Raw genomic sequence first — 27,719 nt, forward strand, 5'->3', positions numbered from 1 at the left:
TACTATTTATGTCTGATTTACAAATATTAATCGACATTAACATTGTATAAATTTGATATAGTGCCCTATGCACCATTGAGTGCAGATATCAGAAGAAGATGAAGAAGAGATATATAATAATTTCGTTGTTTTAACTCTTCTAAGCAGTTCATCATAAAATGTAATTTACTTAACAAAAGTTATATAAGAGGCTTTTAAATTAATATAAGCAACATAGTAAATATCACATCTTTCCATATTTTTCCACTTACAGGCCAATATACCTTTGTTCGCGATGGAAATGTAAGTTTATTTAAAAAGTCTTAATGTCGACAGCAAACTTTCAATATCGTTCTAGTCCTGCGAGATTGCTACTCCGGGATCCTCCTCGCTGTGCAGTAGTTAAAACAAGTTAGTTCAGCTTTTAATTAAAAGATGGGAAAGTTGCTGCAATAATTGAGCAATAAGTTTTCATTTCTGAATGCTTTTCCATTACTACGGGTTGTGGTTTCGTAGGTCGCGGAGTCTAAGTCAGAGTTTCTGGGTTCGAACGCACTCTGAAAATAGTATCAATTTGAAATATTTATGTATAAAATACGAACAATTTTTTTTTTTTAAAAACCAGCGCACACGTTAATTAAACTAAATTAAATTATTAAATAAAAACATATGGTTAATTCAAAGGCAACCCCTAGCCATTGCTGCTATTTTCTTTTTTCTACCTACTCTTCTTTCACTATTTCATTTTTTATATATTATTTAAGTTGAGCTTCTATGGTTACATCATCCGTAACCCATTGCACATATTCCATAAATTAATAAGAATCTGGAGATCAAAACTGTACAATATTCTTTCATACAATCAACAATAAAGTTTAAAGTGATTAAAGAAAACAATTGTTTTTTACCACTTGAGTTTTATTATAGACTACATGTTTCAGAAGTTAAACTTCCATCATTCAGGTCTGTATAGTTATTATACAGACCTGAATGATGGAAGTTTAACTTCTGAAACATGTAGTCTATAAAAAAACTCAAGTGGTAAAAAACAAGTGTGTTCTTTAATCATTGTAACATGTCTTACCACAAAGTTAATGCCGAAACAGTAAATAAAATAAAGTTTAATACCGAATCAATCCGTTGATGCGCCCTAAGCACAATTGGATGTACATAGGGTTCTGAAGAAAAATGTATTCGATTTATATACAGCGGAACCTCTCATATCGAGCATAATTCGTTCCAGAATCTTACTCGTTAAGCGAAACATAGTCACATGCACTAGTGCGGAAATTCAGCTCCATAAATGAATGTCACGAAACAGGGACTTGCCCTTTCTCTGTAACTCGTTATGCGAAATGTCGCTCGTTAAGGGAGCAAATTTTTCACATATTTTGCTCGTTATAAGAATTACTCGTTTTGAGAGGTTCCACTGTATTTTAAAGAAACATTAATTAATGAGATCCCGGATTTGATTCACTGTGTGATTTTTTAATACAACGATCGGGAAGTCTCTATCATGCTTTATCCGTTTGTACGATAAAAAGGGTGAGTAATGAAAGGAGATTAAAAATACATCGATCTTAATTTAAAATAATGAAGCTGATCACGTTATTTGCGATCAAAGGACTATATTACTCCCATGAACTGCAGTTTGCACTCCAGCGTGTAGACACTGTACTTGGAAAGTCACAAACTTTCATTAAAATAAATTGGGGTAGGAAGAAGAGGGTAATATTTAAAGTCCAATTATTATAAACCTCTCCAGTATGATAGTATTTATGTGCTGTTGGTGGCGAACTGCGGATTGAAAATTACAAGAGGAAAATCTTACTCGAGCTTTTCGAAAGTTTCTCAATCTTGGGATTTCCATCGGGAAATTTGATTTTAGATGCTTTAAAAAAATATATTTCATGTTCCTAGAATCAATCATACATATTTCTTCATCAAAGCTTAATTATTTGGTGAAATAAATATTTAATTTGTCTTATTCTCTTAGAGTGCTGTATTTTATGCATTCGGTCTTGATCGTCAACTTTTATAATTTGTTTATTATAACTATTTTTATTCATTATTTACATGGTAAATTAATAAAACATTCTAAATTAGGAGTCTTTGTTAAACTTTTGTTAAAAACTTGCATGTTTAATTTGAATACAAATGTAATTTGTAACATTTATGGTGCAAAAGAAAAATAAAAAATTTTGAAAAATAAAAAAAAATCTACTGAAAAATATATCTTAAAAGGAATTTGGCAGAATATATCTATATGTGATGTTCAATCTTCCCTTCTTACATGCCGATTCTGAAAAATAATGTAAATAAAACTATCATTGAAACTTCCTTCAGGACTTTCCGCTTTCTACTGTTGACATTTAAAAATTTTGAGAAGCAACGATTTAGCAAACTTAGCAATCTCTTAACAACTTGTTCTAACTTGAAGACAAGTACAGCTTTGTAACTAGAGATCTGCGCTTCCTAATTATAGCGTTTACCAAAATGTTTTTTTCCTCAAAAGTATAACTTTTTTGTCAAACGAGGAAAGTTTACGAGTAAACGACAAAGAAAAAAAACTACTTAAGTATTAACTAAGTGGCATTGAGCGAAATCTGTGTCCATTGATTTAACTTCCCTTTATCGAGGCGTTTTAGCTCTACTAAATCACTCGAAGGTCTTATATGGCTTTTCTATGTAGGCTCCACGTCCAATATAGCGAAGATCCGAACCGATAACATGGGCCGTGACCTGCCCAATCTCTCTTACACCTAACGCCATCTATCGTGGTTTGCTTCACTTAACCAAGATTTTAGGTGATATTACCATGCTTTGGTCTAGATTTATCAATACTTTTTGTACATGTTTTATTTTATACGACCCAATCAGCTCCGATACATAATATTACAATACGATCATACTCTAGATTGTACTCTGAAGCGTAAGATTTGCGGCCTTTCCTTTATGCGATTACAGATCACAATAATGCTGCATTGTTGCGATGTTGTACCATATATTCAATCATGTGTGGATAATTCAAAGAACTATTTTTTTTAATCTGATATTTTCCTTTAAAATCTGACAAAATAAACTGTTATTTTTGACATAATACCCACCTCAAAGTAATGCCACAAATAATATGCTCGGTATATTATTATATTTATTCTTGACCGATATAAACAGCTTTTAATGATTAACGTATCAAATGTAAAAAATCAAAGAACTTGAAATCATTTATCGTTTGTTTTAATTTCATTAGTATATATTGAAATTATTGAAATATATTTAAAAATGTAGTGTACTATAAAAATATACATTTAATGAGTAAAATGTCACGAAAGTGCTATCATTTGGTGAATATATCGAAGATATCAAAGCATCTATCTCTGTAGTGTAATTGTTAGTTTGTTTATGAGTTCCCAGCTCCCGGCAACCGAGTATGGTGTATGATGTCTGAGGTTCAATTCTTGACAGATTTTTCACATTAATCCTGATACCTGAAGCGCAGGACCTATCACCCTGTCATCAAATTAATCAACAATACAGGAGACTCTAATAATCTTAACTATGCACCACTGGGTGCGTTTAAGGGTTACAATTTAAATAATAAGGCTGCAGTCATCTACACTTCTTATTTCAATGCATATTTTGTTTAATACTTCAACTTGTAATAGAGGGGATTTTTTCGCTTTGCTGGCCGTACTCGCCAATATTATGTTTTGAATATTGAAAGCATTAACTTTGTGGATCATATTGATATATTATTTCGAGAAATAAAAATACTTTGTGTTCTGATCCACTCACATTTTTATTAACCAACTAGTTTCGGCAACAACCTGTTGCCCTCTTCAAGGTTTCATTTATTACATTAACTATTATTTATTATTATTGGGATTTTTTAGTTGTTATTGTTGTTATTTTAGTTGTTATTTTTTAGTCTTTCTTTTAACCCTTATCCGCATCCAATGGTGCTTAGAGCACTGCATCATATTGAAACAGTGTTAACTTGATCATTACTTACATTTAGGCAAGATGATCACTCCTGCACTTCAAGGACCAGTCCAGGGTAATGTTAAATAAATATTAGGTGTAAAATCACTAATATTTTTATTTCCATCCCCTTCCCCGGGGAATCGAACCCAGGACCTCCAGCACGGTAGCTAAACACGATAACCATTACACATAAAATGTGTTGCGATAGTAAAATTATTTGATTCAATCGAATGCATTTAATGAAAATCATGGGTAGAATTGGTGAATATTACACGTGTATAAAGTGATCTCTTAAACCAGCCTATGACGGTCGTAAGCCCCGTAAATGTCCAGACTCCCATATTCGTATTCATCTTTGTTGAGATGTCAAAAAATAATATGAAATAACTCCTAAAATCCAGATTTGTGAACAAGTATTTGGACACACTCAAAATGTTGTAAGCTTATAACCAATAAAAAAACGACATTAAAGTCATAGCCCCTCAATCCACAAGAGATCATTTAACTACGAAAGCTTAAAAACCACTGTGTTATTAGTATTATAAAAGTCTACCCGTCAAAACTGTTTAAATCATATAAAAATCCTTCAAATAGTACTTCTAAAAAATCCTACTAGGCATTCGAGTAAATCTCTAACACTTCTAACAGCCCAAATCAGCTGTGTAAACGATGTCAAAATATTTTAGCACTTATTCGGTTGAAACAGCCAATTATTACCCGCAACATGAGTTACAATTTACTTAAATATAATAAATAAAAACGTATAAATCCCTCTTTAACACGCGATGTTTACGAAACTTTTCTCCTTCACATCTAAATTATAGTTTTGCTGCTTACTTGTGATTCTGAACTAATAACATATTTTAAATGGAAGGTGTTATTTTCGACAGTAATAACATTAATGATTATGTAAAAAACCTTGTTCACGTGTCCTTCACATATATTTAAATGCTACTCACAATTTAAAAAAAGCTGTTTATAACAAGCTTTAGTAACCCACTTTTGTCCGCCTCCGTAGTGTAATGGTCAGCACGCTCGGCTACCGTTCTGATCTGGAGGTCCCGGGTTCGATTCCCAAGGGGGGTAAAATAAATATAAGTGACTTTTTCACTGTAATATTTTTTCAATATTACCATGGACTGGTACCTGAAGCGGAGGGCTGATCACCTTTCCTTCATGTGTAAACGATCAAGATAACACTGCGTTAATATGACACAGTGCCCTATGCACCATTGGGGTGCGGATAAGGGTTTAATTAAAAAAATATATATAAGTAACCCAAAGACCTACATGTAAATTTGTGCGTAGGTAAATATTCCAATATGAAAATACCCAAAAGACCAAAAAAGCTGTTTTAAGGATATTTTTTCTTCATATTTCCTAGTAATTTTAATCCATTATTTTAGACTAACTAACCATCTTGTTTGTAAGGGTAGGCAGAGAGCATAAAACGCCCAAATTATTCTGTTTTTGCAAATTATATTTGCCTCGTTCACATTTATGCATCTTTTCATTCAAAACCTTAAAAAAATTCGACTCCTGACCTGATCATTTTGTATTTTAAATACTTGATCATGTCAAGTTTTCCTCGGTCTTTCTGTGCTCCTATTTCCAACTACGTTCGACTCATTAATTTATTTTGATGTTCATTTTTCACTCATTTTTTCCGCATTTCCAAACTATCTCGGAATACTTTTCTTAATTTTATCGATAATGCTCAGCCTTGCATTCTTTCCTTGTCACCATTCGAACATCATATATCGTTTTACTTAGTAAATATCAATATTTCTTGAAATCTAGTGTAAAACGTATTTCGATGCATTCCACATCATTTTCAAACACAAATTTTTTTAAGTAAAACTTAAGTTAAAAATGGATAGATTTTACCACAAAGTTTCTGCCGAATTAATTAAAGAAATCATATATCGTCTTAGGGTAGTATTTTACGAAAATGGCACCATATAAATTATAAAAAATATTTTTATTATTATGTACAGAACTCACCCTTAGTAAAATACAATTTTATTATCATTATTTTTTTTATCAACACGAAAGTACGTGTTTACTAACATTTAATCATATTCAAAATATCGTTTGTTCAATTGAAGAGTATTAATAGTCAAATCAAACACAGATTTTTTAAGTTTACTAAGTTGTATTTTATTGATGAAAAACCACATAAAAATTTAGACATTCGTTTGACAATGCCATAACTAGGCGGAACAATTGTCACAATATTAATTTCTATGTGTTTTTTATTAATAAAATACAACTTAGTACACTCAAACAATCTGTGTTTGATTTAACAATTAATACATAAATTAAAATGGAGTTCTGCAAATTAAACACCAAATCAATAAATACACTTGAAGAGTACTAATTTGCTCTAAATATGTAATAAAATATAATGTATATAGTTTCAACAGAAGTATGATATTATCAATCCAAAAAACGACGATTTAATCAGAATCTCATCGACTCCCAAAGCCGTAACTGCTCCATATTACCCATAAATACAGCCTTAGGGTAGTCTGAAAACGTCGGCTACGCTGGGCTGTCAGTATCGACTATATCATATGCGCTGGTAGTTAACCTAACCTCTCTCGATGAAATATAACACCACACATGCAATTTCTGTTATCTGATAACGTTGCTGCATAGAAAGAAAATTAATCGAACATTGCTGGCGTACTGAATCGATTGGGGTGAATTTAATTGGGGTAATAAGCTTTATTCGCCCTTTGATTGCATTCGTTTTGACCGGGAATGGAAAGAGTCCGGTTTTATGCCGGACCATCCAAAATAGTAAATCGTGTTTGATTGGTAATTTATTTGTTTGATTGATTTATTGTGGCATTTACTTTGTGGAATAATACTAATAATTTTAACACTTTTTTGAGTTTGTTAATGTAAACAAGAACTTATTCGAGAAACACAGATGTTTTTATAAACATATTAAATATGATGATCAACATCAGAGATGAAAATATAAACTGTTTGTATTTTTATTTGTTGATGAGAGCATATCGCTCACTCCTTTCAAGAACGTCATAAATCAAAATACTTGATTTTTCAGGAGAACGTTTTTAAAGTTTAAGAATATAATACAATGTGTTAAAAATAAATATCAACCCACTTACTGAACTTTTTACTGTGCAACAGATCTTTTTAGGTAAAATCTGAAGTTTTTTTCTCCATTTGAAAAATATTTAGTTTTTTGAAAAAATAATTAAACAATGCCTTTTCTTCAAAATGCAAAAACAACACTTTCTGCCCTGTAGCGGTTAAATATTAAGTTAAAAATATGCCGCTTTTGCTGGGATATAGTACATTTTCTTGGCATTCCGAAAACATGCACAACTGAAAATTTACAATTTTTGATTTATGATTTACGACGTTCTTGAAAGGAGTGAGCGATATGTATTTTTCGAAACTAGTCGTGTTTAAATAAATACATAAACTGCGTTCAATACATCGCGAACAATCCAGAGATGCTGACAAATTATACATTTTTAAAACGCTAAAACTAGATTGAAAATAGAAAGTAATATGAAATATCTTTTTCTAGATACAAGTACACACTGTTTTCTTTGTGTGTACCATTCACGGGTGGCTCATTTTTATACTAGCGTTGAGGCAAGCGAGCATAAACATGAGTCGTCGAGGAAACTAAAGCGGAGTTAACAATCACATATTGTAGATTCATACATAAATTATAATTATTTGACATCTCAACATAGATGAAGAAAAATATGGAAGTCTGGGCATTTAGGGGCTTATGACCGTCATAGGCTGGTTGAAGTGATCATTTTATACAAATGCAACATTTACCAATTCTATCCATGATCGACAAACACACTACTCAAATTCTGGGAACTTCTAAATACATACATTGTTCAAATTCGAAACATAGTGCTTGATGGTTACCACTAGAATTTCACTAGAGACATCTATGACGAGGTGAAAGAAGCTTTTTATTGAGCAGAAACACACAGAAATCCTGGATTATGTCATAAGCACCGTAAATGCCCAGACTTACCATATTCTTCTTCATTTATGTTGAGATGTCAAAAAATAATATAAAATAACTCCTAATTGGAGATAATCCAGATATGTAAACAAGTATTTAGCCATATTCGAAATGTAAATAAATTATTCTTTACACACTGATTTAAAAAATCGTGTCCAAACTGTGGGGGGATACTTGCAATGACACCTTAGAGCCATTTGACTAGACTTGATTGTTATCACTTTTAGGCTATACGCGCCTAGCGCGTTTTGCGTCCTGAGGAAAATGTTAGATATACGCGTCAGGCGCATTCGCCGCATTCAATGTGTTAATAAACTAAAAAAAGTAGTTATATATGTTTTTTTCGATACTTAGTAACTATTATTTAATGATAATTAAACATTCTTTCAACTCAGAAGTGCGATGCATACATGATATATATATATATATATATATATATATATATATATATATATATATATATATATATATATATATATATATATATATATATATATATATATATATATATATATATATATATATATATATATATTACGTAATTTGCACTGAATTCGTGCATTTTCAATCCACTCAAAATAATTTGCACCGATGCACTTCACGGAAAATACATCAGTAACAGTCTGATTTAATTCAATGACGTTAATATGATTTGCAGTGCAGTGTTCGGTGCATCGAAATGCACGTCTGTGGAATACACGTGTTGTCACTAATGATTACTTCAATCCCTTGTGATTAATTATCACTTTTGAACGATATTAAATTTCAGAGGCATGCCGTTATTTCAATCCAGGAAATGAGTTTAATTTATTAACGATGCGTGCCGTTGACGATTCTAGGAATGACAATATGTGCCGATGCATACAATAACAGCATGATACAATATCAGTTCAGCAAATTTTATATCTAAAAAGTAGGTAGGTTCTATTTAAGAACGACAAAAAAAATAAATCTTCTTCTTCTTCTAACCTTTATACGCATCTACTGGTGTAAGATATCGTATTGACGTAGTGTTATCTCGATCGTTACTTAACGGTGTACTCTCAAATATGCAAAGTCAATACGCGACCGGCTGCACGAAGCTGCATGTGTTGTCTGCGCATTTTTAAAGAATATGCATTGGAATTTGGCGAATAAATATTTGAACTCTTTTCTTAGCAAATTTAGTTGTTTTGAATTTATTTCGAAGAAAAACTTATTTTTTCAGTGCAAAAACGGTGTTTTACGCAAAAAATGCATGACGTTAAATGTTACCAAGGTTTTAAGAAAATCAATTTGCGGACTATTGATTATCCTAATGAATGCAAGGTGATTTAGATACTAGTCCGGGGTAAAATATAAGAAGAGAAATCACTAATTATTATCCCCCTGGACATCAAACCCCGGGTCTCTGAGTATGGTAGCTAAACGCACTAACCAACACACTGCGGAGGTGAATATACAAAATACCAATGCATTATAAATAATGGTCATTAGTGGTCTGGTCAGAGGTGTGAGGAGATGCATGAATGTGGAAGAGGCGAAGATTGTTTGCAAAGATAGATTGGTGTAGTGTTTTATTCTCTCTGCCTACCGCCGCAGGGAAGCGGCGTGATGGTAAGTAAGTTTAAAATATATAAGTATAATGATTTTTTTACACTCATTACAATTTTGTTTTATCACAATTACGTAAACAACACAATCGTCCATGTATTTGTAGTCCACATAAAATACAAACATAACTATAGTTTTCAGATAAAGATGTTTATTTGAAGAAGAAAAAACATCGGGGTAGGGTGTGTTTATAACTCTGAAAGAATGTCGCGTACAGAATAATATTTGCGACATAACTTTACAAGAATCGCGCCAGATGTCGCGCAAACTCACACTAACTATTATACACATGTATTGTATTATCTTGAAGAAAAAAAACAAATGGTATGAATGTTCAAAAACATGGATAGAATGGCGAACGTTGTACAAATCGATAACTAAAGCTAACTGCTAACTGAACTGATTACTAAAGCTAACCGACAGGCGCCGTGGCGTAGTTTGGTAGACGCTTGACTGCGAAATGGTGTCGCGTGTTTGATCCCCGCCAAATGCAGCATACAATCAAGATAGACTTGTTTTCAATTAGTCTGAGTATTTGTAATGTTTTTTTTTTCAGACTAGCCTTCCCTATCCTCACAATCCTACCTGCATACAAGCCTCTAGAAGTATAGGCTTTGCTGTCAAGTCCTTGACCCTGTAAATATCCAACACCTTTCATATTCGCTTCCCATAAAATTGCCCAGTCTTGGCACACATCGTCATATAACTAAAAAAAAACAATTCTTAAATTTATATAGATTGTGCTAAAAAACTAAAAGTTTGTCGATGAATATTTAAAGCTGTCCTACCGAATTCCCAGATCTGATACAGAAGCATCTAGGCTTTCTGACAGACTTTCTCTTCTAAACCAATTTTTCATTTTGAACTATGTTGTGAAATTTATAGAAAATGTAAAACAAAATTGTATCCCGATTTTACTGTGAATTTACATATAAAACCTTTCAATATCCTTGTCACTGCCATCTAAATAAATACGTTTGTAAAACCACCGCCGAATTTTCCCGGTGAAAGGGTTTAGTTGTTAGTTCAGTTAGTCAGCTAGATCCGATTCTGACCCAACGTTGGCCGGTACACAGACGACGAATATATGTGTCGATGTGACGATGAATATATGAAGATAAAAAGTTGATAGTATCTACCAATTCAATTTGCGGTAGGTCCGCACAAATTGGATATATACACAGCACAAAGGATGCGCCGAGCACCCGATACTTGGGTACAAAGGAAGCTATTAATGACGTCTAGGTATCCAGTATTATACTAGCTGCTGTTTCACCACCATACTATAGCAATCTAGGTGATGTAATTGCTTCAGTATAGCTAGTGAATAATCACATTTTACCTAAAATAACATTAGAAAGTAGACTGAAAGTAGTCGAAATGCGATTCCTTTGACGAATGTGTGGTAAAACGATGTATGATAGATGTTCGTGTAGTGAAATAAGGAAATAATGGAAGGCAGAGATATGAATTATTGATAAAATTAAGAAATGTGTGTTGATGTGGTTTTGACATGTGTAACGAATGAGTGAGAATTGAAAGAAACCTAAAACAAATTTATGAGTGCAGTCTTTGAACAGGACGGCATTATGTCTCAAATTCTAGTGCTAGACAATAAATTAACAATACAAAATGCAAATAAATTTCTATTTATTGCCTCCGGATACTCGTCGTGAAGTGACGTTGCTGTTTGATATCGAATTCAGCATGTATAATATTTTTTTTAGATTTGACTGGATTTTTTATTCGTTATATCCGTTCGTTAAACAGAGGCCCGTTATATCGAGGTTTTACTGTAATTCTTCATTGTGTACTAGTATGAAACATCAATTATTAAACCGTCCTGCTTATAATGAGTACCTAGTTAGTAGTTGTGGGTGCCTTTATAATGTCACTTTGCACTCTGTACGGGGCGCTGTTTAAACTTTGACAGCGTGGCAGGTCTACTAGCAACCGGTGGGAGGAAGTAACAATATAAACTGGGTGGACTTTATATACCTACTGTGTTAACAAAGAAAACAACAGAACTAGGTACCACAACAGTAATGGCGTCACGTTCCTAATCTCAGCAAGCTTGGCGAAATTATAGTACGACTGCTTAAATCCACTAGGATCCCGAAATGTTTTGTTGATTTTTAAATATTTTAACACAACCTTAAATTATAAAACGACAAAATCCTATTGCGTAACTGTTACTAAAAGATATATATATATATATATATATATATATATATATATATATATATATATATATATATATATATATATATATATATATATATATATATATATATATATATATATATATATATATATATAAACAGGGCTTTTTTTAACGAAAAATGGTCCTGGAACTCATTTAATGTCAAGCTTTTTACTTAATTTTTTTATTAAAATATCATATTAATATTCATTACAATACCATATTTTATCATTTCGAGGAATTATATAAATATAAATTGTAATTACGTAAACGCAAACATAGTTTCGTCTAATTGATTATCATAAATAAAAATTTTAAAATCCGTTAAAAAGGTGCCGGAATGCTGTTCTACCGAGTTACATAAAAAAAGTATAGGATTATATTATAGATGACTTAACTGAGACGAAGGGTCTATGATTTTTTTTTTGGATTTTTAGTAATTCAGGGCTTAGTACTTGGCATTTGGCTGGCTCAAGTGATCACTTTATACACTTGTGTGACGTTCGCCGTTCTGCCCATTATTGTACATGCATATATCTTGATATATCATCCGTAGGGTGAAAACCCAGTATCTGACAGAATAAACAAATAAATATGAATACAATTGCGTTTATAAAAATCAGGTGATTAAATAGAATGCACTTTTTATATCATATTTGTTTGTTTTTAAATGTGTGTTTGTTTTGTTTGTTTTGTAAACAATATATTTCGACGATAATGATATGTATAATATTATAATATTATATATATAATATTTAATACTATACTTCTAGAATAACATACTAAGTAAGTTTAATGAATATTACGTATTTATGTATTAATTTGAAATCAAACACAGATTTTTTGAGTCTACTAAGTTGTATTTTATTAACAAAAACACATAAAAAATTATATTGTGACAATTATTTCGCCTTGTTAGGGCATTATCAATCGAATGTCATTCGTTTGATAATGCCCTAACAAGGCGAAACAATTGTCACAATATAATTTTTTATGTGTTTTTGTTAATAAAATACAACTTAGTAGACTCAAAAAAATCTGTGTTTGATTTAAAATTAATACATAAAGTAAAATGGAGTTCTACAAATTAAACGCCAAATCAATAAATAAATGAATATTACATTCATAGGAAATACAATGATTCAGCGTAATATGATCGATACCGAGTACTAAATATATAGTAGACAAATCTTTGAAGATGTAAGAACCTTTAAATCACTCGTAAACGCGTAATAGGAAAAAAGTTAGAACTTAGGTACAAAAATTGAACATGAAAGATAAAAGTTTCTTGTTAAATATATTGATATAAAGATAATAAAAAAAATATCGGCAAGAAATTCTATCGCCTTTTGATTAATTTCCGGCTTTAATATTTCTTCGGCTCTCCTCATTCCAACATCGAGATTCTCTACCCAAATATTGACTTTTTCTCGGATAAATTTCCGTCTCAATAGTCTAAATTTCTTTACAAAGTATATAAGAAAGTTTGACTGGGATATTAGTTGTTGTATTATACCTTATTTCTTAACGTTCGTAATAAAATCAAAATGTAATATTCCTGGGTGTAAAATCCAAGCATGATAACTATACTTAAAATTTAGAATTAGCTTCACATACTGTGTTTGAAAATGATGCGGAATGCATCGAAACACGTGTCACAGTAGATTTTAAGAAATAGTAGTATTTACCAAGTAAAAATACGCAGTGTAGATAAATATTACTTTATGTATTAATTTTAAATCAAACACAGATTTTTTGAGTCTACTAAGTTGTATTTTATTAACAAAAAACACATAAAAAATTATATTGTGACAATTGTTTCGCCTTGTTAGGGCATTATCAAACGAATGTGTTAGGGCATTATCAAACAAATGTGACATTCGTTTGATAATGCCCTAACAAGGCGAAACAATTGTCACAATATAATTTTTTATGTGTTTTTTGTTAATAAAATACAACTTAGTAGACTCAAAAAATCTGTGTTTGATTTAAAATTAATACATAAATTAAAATGGAGTTCTACAAATTAAACGCCAAGTCAATAAATAAATATTACTTTGCTATTATTCGGTAACAATAAAATATCTTTGCTGTAACATTTTTTTAAAAACCCTTATCCGCACCCTAATGGTGCATAGGGCACTGCATTATATAAACACAGCGTTACCTTGATCGTTAACACATGAAGAAAAGGTGATCAGCCCTCCGCTTCAGGTACTAGTCCAGGGTAATATTGAATAAATATTACAGTTAAAAATCACTTATATTTATTTGACCCCCCCCTGGGAATCGAACCCGGGACCTCCAGCATGGTGGCCGATCGTGCTGACCATTACACTACGGAGGCGGACAAAACATTTACGTTCCGATAATACAAATCGACGACCGGTTCTAAAATGTCAAAGTGATTTAAAACAACCATAAAGGTAAAGTTAAAATTATCAATGTAATGTAGTTAATGCGTTTGTAATCGATAGATTGGAATGTAACGCTCGCATAATTTATGTATCGAGAAATTTATTTTTACTTGCGGACTTTTGTTCTGCAATATCGAAACCGACCACTGATCCATAATGTGATTAAGTTAATAATTTCGTCGAATACAGTTAAACTCCACAACATTTTGAGGGACACTCAAAATGTTGTGAATAAAATAACTTGTCAAATTATAAGCTTAATAAAAATATTGAAATCATGTTTTCAGGCGCTTCCAGTATGTATTAAAAATAATCCGGGGTTCGGATCATACATACATTTGTATGGTCTCAGCTTCATAAAAGCTTTCTGGATCCAACATAGATGGCTGTTGTGAACTCATATGTACTGTGTCATGAGATTAATCAGATATATTATATGTAGATGATCCAAAAATTTCAGGAGTCACTAGTCAAACATGGGTAAAATGATAAATGTTACACGTGTGTAAAGTCAACACTCAACCAGCCAATGACGGGTCGTAAGCCCTTTAAATACCAAGACTCCCATATCTTCATCTATGTTGAGATATCAAAATAAAAATGTAAATTCATCTATATTACGTACATAACGCGTTTATAATACCACCACTTGTTTATATGATACTGACGTCCAGTTCACTGATTATGCATATCGAATTTTACTGATTTGCATATTTGTTCTTGGAAATATCAGCGCTCCCTTGATTTGCACAATTTGTTTTGTCTGCAATAATAATAACAACATATTTTAATCAAATTTATAATCTGCAATACAAGAATGTAATATTAGCATGTTTTGTTTGGCCTATCTGTGAATTCGCTTATCACAATAATAATTCTAAAATACAATGTTACTCAAATTATCGCAATGGACCGTATAGTGCACTTAGCAACTACTAATCGATGGTTTGTCGATCAACTGTTGTATCTGCCTTTTGTATAAATTTTACCAGAAAGCGTTTTTTTCCCCCTTTATTTGCACCCTGCTCATAAATACAAGGTCGTGCCATGGGTACGGGATTCTTACACATTTACTATGGTGTTTTCATATATTCCACATAATGTATAACGAGAAAAAAAAAGTTTTTTTTTTTTGCTGTTATATTTCTTAATTTCATCATAAGATTAAACATATTATTAGATTAAAACCAATGTTTTTAGCTTTTCCCCTTTATTTTTATTTGACCAGCGACCGGGTTTCGTCGTTACCGACATCATCAGACTGGACTGACCAGTCTGATGATGTCGGTAACGACGAAACCCGGTCGCTGGTCAAATAAAAATAAAGTGGAAAAGCCAAAAATATTGGTTTTAATGTGTTAGGGCATTATCAAACAAATGTGACATTCGTTTGATAATGCCCTAACAAGGCGAAACAATTGTCACAATATAATTTTTTATGTGTTTTTTGTTAATAAAATACAACTTAGTAGACTCAAAAAATCTGTGTTTGATTTAAAATTAATACATAAATTAAAATGGAGTTCTACAAATTAAACGCCAAGTCAATAAATAAATATTACTTTGCTATTATTCGGTAACAATAAAATATCTTTGCTGTAACATTTTTTTAAAAACCCTTATCCGCACCCTAATGGTGCATAGGGCACTGCATTATATAAACACAGCGTTACCTTGATCGTTAACACATGAAGAAAAGGTGATCAGCCCTCCGCTTCAGGTACTAGTCCAGGGTAATATTGAATAAATATTACAGTTAAAAATCACTTATATTTATTTGACCCCCCCCTGGGAATCGAACCCGGGACCTCCAGCATGGTGGCCGATCGTGCTGACCATTACACTACGGAGGCGGACAAAACATTTACGTTCCGATAATACAAATCGACGACCGGTTCTAAAATGTCAAAGTGATTTAAAACAACCATAAAGGTAAAGTTAAAATTATCAATGTAATGTAGTTAATGCGTTTGTAATCGATAGATTGGAATGTAACGCTCGCATAATTTATGTATCGAGAAATTTATTTTTACTTGCGGACTTTTGTTCTGCAATATCGAAACCGACCACTGATCCATAATGTGATTAAGTTAATAATTTCGTCGAATACAGTTAAACTCCACAACATTTTGAGGGACACTCAAAATGTTGTGAATAAAATAACTTGTCAAATTATAAGCTTAATAAAAATATTGAAATCATGTTTTCAGGCGCTTCCAGTATGTATTAAAAATAATCCGGGGTTCGGATCATACATACATTTGTATGGTCTCAGCTTCATAAAAGCTTTCTGGATCCAACATAGATGGCTGTTGTGAACTCATATGTACTGTGTCATGAGATTAATCAGATATATTATATGTAGATGATCCAAAAATTTCAGGAGTCACTAGTCAAACATGGGTAAAATGATAAATGTTACACGTGTGTAAAGTCAACACTCAACCAGCCAATGACGGGTCGTAAGCCCTTTAAATACCAAGACTCCCATATCTTCATCTATGTTGAGATATCAAAATAAAAATGTAAATTCATCTATATTACGTACATAACGCGTTTATAATACCACCACTTGTTTATATGATACTGACGTCCAGTTCACTGATTATGCATATCGAATTTTACTGATTTGCATATTTGTTCTTGGAAATATCAGCGCTCCCTTGATTTGCACAATTTGTTTTGTCTGCAATAATAATAACAACATATTTTAATCAAATTTATAATCTGCAATACAAGAATGTAATATTAGCATGTTTTGTTTGGCCTATCTGTGAATTCGCTTATCACAATAATAATTCTAAAATACAATGTTACTCAAATTATCGCAATGGACCGTATAGTGCACTTAGCAACTACTAATCGATGGTTTGTCGATCAACTGTTGTATCTGCCTTTTGTATAAATTTTACCAGAAAGCGTTTTTTTCCCCCTTTATTTGCACCCTGCTCATAAATACAAGGTCGTGCCATGGGTACGGGATTCTTACACATTTACTATGGTGTTTTCATATATTCCACATAATGTATAACGAGAAAAAAAAAGTTTTTTTTTTTGCTGTTATATTTCTTAATTTCATCATAAGATTAAACATATTATTAGATTAAAACCAATGTTTTTAGCTTTTCCCCTTTATTTTTATTTGACCAGCGACCGGGTTTCGTCGTTACCGACATCATCAGACTGGACTGACCAGTCTGATGATGTCGGTAACGACGAAACCCGGTCGCTGGTCAAATAAAAATAAAGTGGAAAAGCCAAAAATATTGGTTTTAATCTAATAATATATTAAAATGCAATTCCATCACGATGTGTCAGTGGATAATTTAAATCTATTACAAATTTAAACTTTACGTTCGGGAATTGTCTATTATTAATTATCTGATCGTTTTGTCTTTATTTTTCGATATGGAGTAAATAAAAACAGCGCCTTCTTGACAACATTCAAGATATTACCGTATTTTACGGACTATAATTAATTTTTAGGCATTAAAAAAAAACATTTGTATCGTTAGATGCAAAGCTAAACTGAAAAAGTTTATTAAACCGAATTGATCTTTACAATCCCAGAAAATTGTCACCTGACCTTCCTTTTTCCTCCTCTTCGTCGTCATAAAACATCGCATTAAACAATTGTATCTGTTGTTTTTCAGTACAATTGTACAATTGTTTTTGAGTACTAAAAATGAACGTGTAGAATTGTGTGGTGGACTTTATTTTTTCTTGTACGATTCCCATCGATACAATAATATATCCTAGGTTATCCTTATATTTTGGGAGTTGAATACATAATATGCATACACTAGATTACTTTATTTCAATTAAATGTATTCATCCGAAATAAACTGGTTATTTATAATATCTGTATTTATGCTTCAATTAAAAAATCTCTGTGTATGCTTTTTCTTCCTTGACATCTACGGATGAAATTAAACATTGCTGAAAATAAATATTTTTTTAGATAACCGAATAAAAAATATAACTCTAACCTAGAGAAATATCAACTCCAAAACATTCAAACAGTTTATAATGTGGTAATATGTATTTTCATATTATATCATAGATATCGCATGTATGCTTATCCGTCAAAGTTAAATGTTTTACTAAGAGCGGCCATTTGAATGGCAAAATATGTACCGAAGAATGTTCAATATTGATACTATTTCACAAAGGTAGCATACATCTGTTGCTAGCATGAATACAAGCATTCATAGAGCGATAGCCGCGCACTTACGGCTGAAAACTCATTTCCGAAGAGCCCGTGCCACAAAATCTAAGATACGGAAGCGATACATGTTACGGCATTCTAAAATGATATGTTCTTTTGACGCAGGGCCTTAATTTCCAAATGTTTCCCGTCAGCGAATACAATTTTTAGGTTTACTCCTCATGAGTAAAAATACAGGATGTTGTTGCGTTCTGATACTGTTATTCAAGTTATATAGTACACATTGGTATCTGATTACCAAAGAGATTTCTATTTTATATTTGGTTATTTGACTATGCATCTTCTTACACGTCTTGGTTATTACTAAATAGATTGGTCTCCTGGAACCATATTAGCTAAGCAAACCTGGAACAGCGTATGGTCATAGTAAGTAAATATCACGCCGCGCTGCTCCAATTGCGTACATTTCGAAGGCAGGAGAATCGCATTCTGACAATTCCACGTCATCCTTCTATCTTAGATTCAATAATCGATTGAAGTATCTAGTACCTAGATACGACATTTCGGCATGTTATAGTACAAAAATGTATCAGAAATGAAGACTTTAAGGAGCATATCTGGCAAGTGTCTATGAGATAGAATAAGGAACACCAGAGTAAGGGAAATATGCGACATCGAAGCTGTCATTAGGTGGGGAAGGCAACGAAGAAGACAATGGTATGCGCTTGTGAAGAGAATGGAACTATCCAGACTCTCCCTCATTGCACTGCACGGCCAACCCCAAGGTATACTACTACCGGGTAGACCACCAAAGAGATGGATTGACAGCTGGGAATCGACATCGTAGGAGGCCAATCCCTCCTAAAAACAGGCCACAAGGCTTACACCAAAAAGAAAGAAAAAGAGGTTATAGTTAAACTGTTTTACTGTATTGCAACCAGCTCGACCTTTTATTTTTTTGATCTGTGACCTCCAAGGAATAAATATAAAAACCACAAATGTTAATTTGCCTAGAATTTTCACTCATGAATCACATGAAATTATAGTAACTTTAAACATAAAGAGTAAATCCACTCACGAGTAGGCATAGGCTATGAAACTTAAAAAGTTGAAGCCTGAGTAAGGTCAAGATAAGCGGTGTTGCATAAGCCGTAGCTAGATTTCAGAGTCACTTTGACGTTAGGTAATTAAAAAAACATATACCAGTGCAAATTAAGAAGGTAATTAAATTCATATATCACTACAGGTACCGGATCCCAAATGGCCATGACTAAAAAGCTATCAAGATGTTGTGAAGTTTAATGAAGCAATATTGCATAAGAGTAAACAGTTAGCTCTCTACATACTTTAAAAAATTGAAAATCCCAAGTGTATTTGTTCATTTGGTGATGTAACTTCATCAGAATGCGAATATTTTCGCAATATAATTTTGACGAGACTGGTTTCAATATCTTCAGCGTAAAAATAACATACCTACTTGAATAACCGATTGTTGGGTGACCTGCTTACTGATTTTTGCAATTCGAGATTTTCACGACATTCGCTTAAAATTATAAAATAATATATTTTGTCATAAATGGAATTAAAAATTAAAATATTTGAACTTTATGTTTTTTTTGTAAGCACAGCTAAAAGATTTTTTATTGGGACATTTCGAACAGATTTTTTCGTTTTCAAAAAAAAAACTTTAGTTTTTTTTTTTTATCAATTTTACTTTACAACTAAATTACGTTATAATAGCCTTGTTGAAATTTTGATTTTTTTAAAATTATTTTATCCTTTTTGGGGTTTACAATTTTTTATGCAGTTTTTATTTATAATAATAATTTTTGATAATTTACGTAGCGCCATTTTCGTAAAATACTACCTCAGGGGCTGTATTTGTTGTATAATAACGATATAAATTTAATATAAAACAATTTATTATTAGTTTTATTGGTCAATTGTCGACTATAAAAGTACGTTTACACTGGCATGCTTGCGGTTCAACGTTTCATATATAATAGAATGGTTTTTATTATTAAACAGATTTTATTATATTATTTTCTTCATCGAATGCACCTGGCTTATGCAATACTCCAGCCATTAAAACCTGTTTACCATTTGAATAATGCATTGCATATTTGATTTTACATTTTAGTGTTGAAATTTCAGTAAAGTTATCATTTGTTTCAAATGACGATGCACAAGTGACTTTTTGTAAAAAGTGAAACATTATTACAAGAAATGTTGCCAAAATTACGCTTGCATTCTTTTCACTCTCCGTCGTGGATAATCTGCAAAGTAAGACATGAGACCAACATACTTCCAATGTTAAGTTATTTTTCATATTATTTTTTGACATCCCATCAAAGATGTAGAAGAATATGGAAGTCTGGGCATTTACGGGGCTGACGACCGTCATAGGCTGGTTTAAGTGGTCACTTTACACACGCGTAACATTCACCAATTCTATCCATTACAATCACACTACTCAAATTATACACCTAATACAACCACACTACTTAAATTATCCACCGAATACAACCACACTACTCAAGTTCTTGGAAGTTCTATGTAGTTGTTACACAGCCTATGACGGTCGTCACCCCCGTAATTGCCCAGACTTTCATATTCTTCTTCATCTGTGATGAGATGTCAAAAAATAATATGAAAATAACTCCTGTAAATGGAGATAATCCAGATTTTGTGAACAAGTATTTTGACACACTCAAAATGTTGTAAGTTAAGTTATGTGTTCACATAGTAATTTAACGCCCTCATATCAACGATAACAGTTACAAATCTGCATTCTTGGGTTGCATTTTGCATTACGTTCATGCATGCTGCGAGTATAAGCGAAAAGTAATGAAAAAAAGACTTAACGATAATATGAATGTAAAGTATCTGGACATTATAGTGTAAATATTAACGAACAAATAATTACAAGGTGTAAAAAAGGACATCATCGAGGACGTTCTCTGCGTCTAATTTCCTGACAAATAAAAGCTAGCCACACTGAAAAAGTGTCACGAATATTGCTGTAAGTTTATTTCGGTCCTTCTCGCATGGATCTATATATGAGAAAAAGAGATACGAATATGATCTGGAACTGATTTATTCAAGATAACCAAACTTCACATTTACGATATACATACAACACAATACAAACCACAAACCAGTCGCCTGTCTATACCGGCTCTGTGTGGACGCGTCTCGGTGAAGGCTTCCGCGCTGACAAACATTCAACGGCTTCTTTAAATTTGAATCAAATTAGAAATTAAATGGTCACAAGTTTATATAAAAAGACACATCAATTTCATAAAGGGTTTATTATCTCAAAAGTCATTATCTTTTTAAAGTATTTTGTTTCAATCGGTGCACAAATCCATTGAACTCCATGCACTGAAGTGTCTCATTCGCGGTGAAATTGAAACGAATATGCAACGCATGGTCCGGGTATTATTTATCTATAAAATTGTGTGTGCAACATAAAAATTTGACGCCATTTTAACGAAAACTTTTGTTATTATACACTCTTCACTTATGCAAGTGGACAGACAAACTGTGAGATAGTGAAAGTGTCTCTAATTTTCTCAAATTACCTATTGTGAAATCTGCATACAGTTGGAATTAAGTGTGAGCGTTTGCAGAATATTGTGTAAGCCAGTTACTGAGGAGGTTACATTCCAATCTTCCATTGTGTTACAAGCAGAAATGTTTACCTACATGTAAGTATTATATTTATGCTGGAAACATGTAATGAATATTCGCATTTTTGCATATGATTTTAAAACCGATCCTCCCACGTTTAAAGCTACACGAGACGGCACTGACCATCACAATGTTCCAATACAAAAAATAGCACTAAACTAAATTTGATTATGGCCATTAGGTTTTACACAAGTAGTAATTTAACAATCTCCTTATCATTCATCGTTCACTTTGTGTAATACCACTTTAAATTTGAACGATGAATGATAAAGAGAGTGTTATATTACCATACCACAACGTTAACAATGCTTTTCATATACAAAAAAATAACGTATTACTTTTTTAAATAATTGAAAAACGTGCATTTAATTTACAATTATAAACAAAACGTTTTTTACCACTTGAATATAATATGTTTTAATGACTAGTTTCTGAAGTTACAGATGCTTCCATCGGGTTCGGATAATATAAACTATGTTTATATTCGAACAATTATTATATTCAAACTGTTTAATTTATAATTTAATCTTGTCTTACCTCAAAGCGAAGGCTGAAATAATAAATAACTTAATGTACAATATTTTCATTGTCACCTTTTAAAAAATAAATTACCCACACCATCTTTTCATGTCTTATTTAAGAGGCACATCTACGGATAGGATAGTAAGCTAAAGTGACAGTACAAAATGAAGTCCTGGTTCCAACCCTAATGTATGGAAGTGAAGCACGGAGTTGGGAAAAGAAGGATGAAAGTAGACACAATGCGTTCTCACAGACGAATGTGTGGGAAAACGATGTATGATTGATGTTCAAATGGTGGTATAAGGAAGAAATGCAAGGTTAAGATAAGCACTATCGATAAAATTAATAAAGGTTTGTAGAGATGGTTTGGATGGATGGTCCACCTCCGTAGTGTTCGGTTCCCAAGGAGGGTAAAATAAATATAAGTGATTTTTTCACTGTAATACTTATTCAATATTACCCTGGACCTGAAGCGGAGGGCTGATCACCTTTCCTTCATGTGTAAACGATCAAGATAACACTGCGCTTATATGAGGCAGTGCCCTATGCACCATTGGGTGCGGAAAAGGGTTAAAAAATAGATGGTTTGAACATGTAGAACGAATGCGTGAAGAAAAAACAGTAAAACAAATTTTTGAGGCGAATGTAGTTGGAAATAGAAGCACAGGAAGACCGAGGATATTTAGTATTACAATTGTAGTAGTAAAAAGTATTAGAATTGATAAAAAAGCTTTTACTTTTACGCTTGATATGTCCTTGTCAGCTTTATTAGACTGCACTTTGTTCTGAACTCTCTGGTTACTTCTCTGAAATATAAAAAAAAAATATGTTGACTGCCGCTTAAAATTTAGTAAGTACAGTAAAACCACGATATAACGGACTTCTATTTAATAAACTTCGGATATAATTGGCAAAAAATGTATAAGATAAATAAAAACGTCCTGTAAATACTATCCCGGAGAAGAAGTAGCTGAGGAAGATGTTTTATAATGGCTAGAAGTAGACGAAAGTGACTCTGGGTACAATGTCATGACTGAAAGTGAAATAGCAGATGAAGTTATAGATCTAAAAAATGAGGATAAATGTGAAGATAGCGAAGAAGCTGCGAAGATAGCGGAGAAGAACAACACTGCCAAAATGAAGTTATCAGTGATAAGATCACATCTCGACGATTTAATAACATTTATTGACTATATGCGCGTCGTCATCAAACGGCAACGTCACTTTGCAACGAGTATCCGAAGACAATAAATAGAATTTGTTTTATGTTTTGTATTGTTTATTTTACGCCTCCGTAGGGTAATGGTCAGCACGCTCGGCTACCGTACTGAAGATCCCGGGTTCGGTTCCCAGGGTGGTCAAACAAATATAAGTGATTTTTTTCACTCTTATATTTGTTCAATATTACCTTGGACTGGTACCGGAAGCGGATGGCTGATCACCGTTCCTTCATGTGTTAACGATCAACATAACACTGCGTTTATATGATGCAGTGCCCTATGCACCATTGGGGTGCGGATAAGGGTTTGAATGAATGAATGAATGGATGAAAATTGTTTATTTTTATCTAAATACAGTGTTTATATATTTTTTAAATGTTTAAACCTATTTTTCTACACTGAACTTTCGGTTTTAACGGACACCCCCTAGCTCTAATTAGTCCGTTATAACGAGGTTTTACTGTAGTTCTTATTTATATATTGATAAGAACGATGTGAATGGGTTACGGCATTTCCCAGCTGGTAGACTACATCTATCAGCGCCTTTAATCTACATTGTCGTCCCCACTTTAGTACAAACATGTCGCTCAGTCGGTCCCTAGAGTTTGATAAGTACCCTGCCAAAATTGCTAAATTTTCACTAAGGAGGAGAATTGGATCCGACTTACCCATGATATAAAGGATTTTTTTAAGGTTCGTTTTATTTTTAAAAACCCGGGAAAGTTTTTGCATTTTATTTTACTTAGAACATGTAGGGAAATCACGAGGTATTTAAGCAAGGCTGGGGACTCTATATGCTTACTTAATAAAGTACCTAACACAACAGCGAGCCAAATGGATAGGCCATAATATAACACACTCAGGCCTGCTTCTTACGATTGCAAATGCCATTGCTTCCCTTCTTGTATTGAACGTTGCGCTATATAACGTTATACTGAGCAACTTCACATCGATATTATGATCACTCCTTACCTCTAAGGTTCTCTCAAAATCCATTCAAAATCTACATTCGTACCAAGCACACGATAGTTTTTTTTTTCGAACCGTAAATATTCCGCCTTCGAAATTTTTGTACTGGATTTGAGCATTCGAAATGCAATCGGAAGCAGGAAAACGCCGGCGGAAAACGATAATTTGCTGACTATATAAAATGCCCAAAACGCAGGATACACATCAATTCCCAATGACTTATTCACGCTTATTATTTAATTAATGTCTAGTTTTTCTCGTTTGGATACCATGCTGAAGGTCTCAAGTTTGATTTCGAGGGGCTAAAAACACCCAACGGTGCATAGGGCACCGCATCGTACCGAAAAACTGTTATTTTGATCGTTAATTATATGAAAATAAAATTATCAGCCCAGCGCTTCTAGTAATTATATATATTTACTTTGACCCCCGTGGGAATCGAATCTGGGACCTCCACCACGGTAGCCAAAAGCGCTTACCGCCGCACTATGAAGACAGATTGTGATTTTCACTCACATATTTATTTCACCCTAAACTGGTACAAGAAGCGCAGGGCTGAGCACCTTGCCTTCGTGCAATTATCGATCAAGATAATACTGCATCGATACGATGCAATGTCCTATGCATCATTGGGTGCGGATAAGGGTTAGAAGAAGAAGAAAAGAATTTCACCGGAATATGTCAATTATCTGTTTTTCTAGACGAGTTGATTGAACGATATTTGCTTTATAATAGGCGTCTCAACTTGATTTAAAACGAGGTATCGAAAATCAATTAATTTTGAAAATCCCAGTGCTTTAAAAAAAATAATGAACTTGAAATATTAGTACATGTGTGCGGTCCATATTATGCAATGCATAATTTATTGAAGCTTGTTTTGTAGGTAGATGTGGGTGGTTCGTAAACGACCGGGTTTTAATGATCCGTTCAAATGCACTGACCGAGAGATTCGAATCTCAGTTTCGAGAGAATCCCGGTTACGAACGAAGATTCGCTGTGACCCCTCGTTGACTGTTGAAAGACGGCTGTATGAACTGATGAATTTATCGTGGGAGCGCTCAATGATTCACTGATTCAAATAACTAGTAGCCAATAAGTTCGAGCCTTCAAATTCGTGTCGGCTCTCGTCATTAGTTATATGATATTTTTGAGACATGATTTATTTAAATGTTAATTACTTATTTTAAATACAACATTTTCTACTGATATTTCTTGGCGAAACTGTATACATTAGAATAAAACAACTAAGCAGCTTTTTCTAATTTCAATTTATTAGACCTGCGACCGGGTTTCGTCATTACTGACTTCATCAAACTAGTCTAGTCGCTGGTCAAATAAAAGAAGTGGAAAAACTATTCAGTTATTGTTTCTTATAATTCAGCTGTAGTACGTTCATATAAATCTAATATTTCTATATAAGGCACCTTGTAAATAAAGCACAAAAATAATAAGAAAACATAATGATTGAACGTAAATATTTTATCAAAAAGATTGTTGAATTTCCTTGGTGAAAACGATTTTACTTAAATATAAAATGAATGAATTTATGACAGAATAACCGAAAAGATCTATCGTTCATTTGATCGGTTCTTAATGAATGGGTAACTTTGATGGTTATGATCCACTGATTCGTATCTTACCCACCTTTATTTGTAAGTAGTACAACAAACATGTAGTCAATTTACTGGTATTTTGCGTAGGATGTTAAGTTATAAACCTGCTTATTGGAGGTAAAACCTTAATGAAAAATACTTACCTACTTTGCCTTCGAGATTATCACCAATATGACATAATATGACAGCTATTGGCGTATGATAAAATATTGAAATAAAGATGTGAATGTTCGTGTTTGTTTAAAATCTTAAATCTCCTAACTTTATTCACAAATTACGTTCAATTTTTAAAACAATTTTGAATTCGAATATGCACGTGTTTTTTTAGTGTTAATAAATAAAATGTAACAGGTGACAGGCATTTTTAAATAGCTTTTTTACCGCAATAGCAGCGCCATCTGTTGAACCTTACAACAACACTCGCAAAACTAGACATTGCTCATGACGGACAGGGCGCTTCTTGACACCTGCAGTCACTTACAATTTTCAATGTTTTTGATTGCTTTGGGGTTTCATATATCGCTCACTCCTTTCAAGAACGTCTTAAATCAAAAAACTTGATTTTTCAGGAGAATGTTTTTAAAGCTTAAAAATATAATACAATGTATTAAAAATAAATTCCAAGCCACTTATTGAACTTTTTACTGTGCAACACATCTTTTTAGGTAAAACCTGAAGGTTTTTTCTCCGTTTGAAAAATATTATGTATACTTAAAAAAATAATTGAACTATACCTTTTCTTGAAAATGCAAAAACAAAACTTTCTGCCCTGTAGCGGGTAAATGATAAGTTAAAAAATATGCCGCTTTTGCTGGGATACAGTACATTTTCTGGGCATTCCGAAAGCATGCATAACTGAAAATTGACGATTTTTGATTTATGACGTTCTTGAAAGGAGTGAGCGATATGTACATATTTTTAATATTTTCATAACTTCACAGGTATAATGAAATTAAACATGTTAGAAATGTGTATTTCATTCATTTTTTTCTTTTCCATTTAATCACACTATGCCACAGTAACGTGTAGCCGGGTACATGTAGTTATAAATAAATAATTCACGTAAATTATAACCTCAAATATATCACTAGAGCATTCCTTTTCTTATCGCATTACATGTGACTGCGGGCGGTTTTGAATTTAGAATTCAAAATTTTCACTTAAAATGTAGCAATACGGGGACCGTTAAAACAATCAAATCCTTCAACCCCGTGCATACATTTTTGTGACGATGATATTTTGGATTTGATATTTAAACGAAATAATTAAATGGTAGCCAAAGAACCATTGTATAAATTGTTGGTACGTTGTGGATTTTTTTCCACGTC

General features: G+C 32.6%; 1 protein-coding gene across 4 annotated transcripts in view; it reads left to right on the forward strand.

Annotated features, from left to right (window-relative positions):
* Positions 1 to 27,719, forward strand: part of Rbfox1 (RNA-binding Fox protein 1) — a 444,416-nt gene that overhangs the window by 198,955 nt on the left and 217,742 nt on the right. For 2 of the 4 annotated variants that reach the window (XM_088269361.1, XM_088269364.1), the window contains exon 1: positions 21,554 to 22,084. The exons of the other annotated variants lie outside the window; for them this stretch is intronic. In XM_088269361.1, the coding sequence (XP_088125487.1) occupies positions 22,071 to 22,084 (14 nt within the window). In that variant the 5' untranslated portion in view covers positions 21,554 to 22,070. Of the gene's footprint in view, positions 1 to 21,553; positions 22,085 to 27,719 lie in introns of those variants that run through there. 4 annotated transcript variants of the gene reach the window in all.

This window comes from Brachycentrus maculatus, unplaced genomic scaffold (genome assembly GCF_059751285.1).
Source record: "Brachycentrus maculatus isolate JH-2025_06_01 unplaced genomic scaffold, ASM5975128v1 h1tg000348l, whole genome shotgun sequence".
Classification (NCBI taxonomy): Eukaryota; Metazoa; Arthropoda; class Insecta; order Trichoptera; family Brachycentridae; genus Brachycentrus; species Brachycentrus maculatus.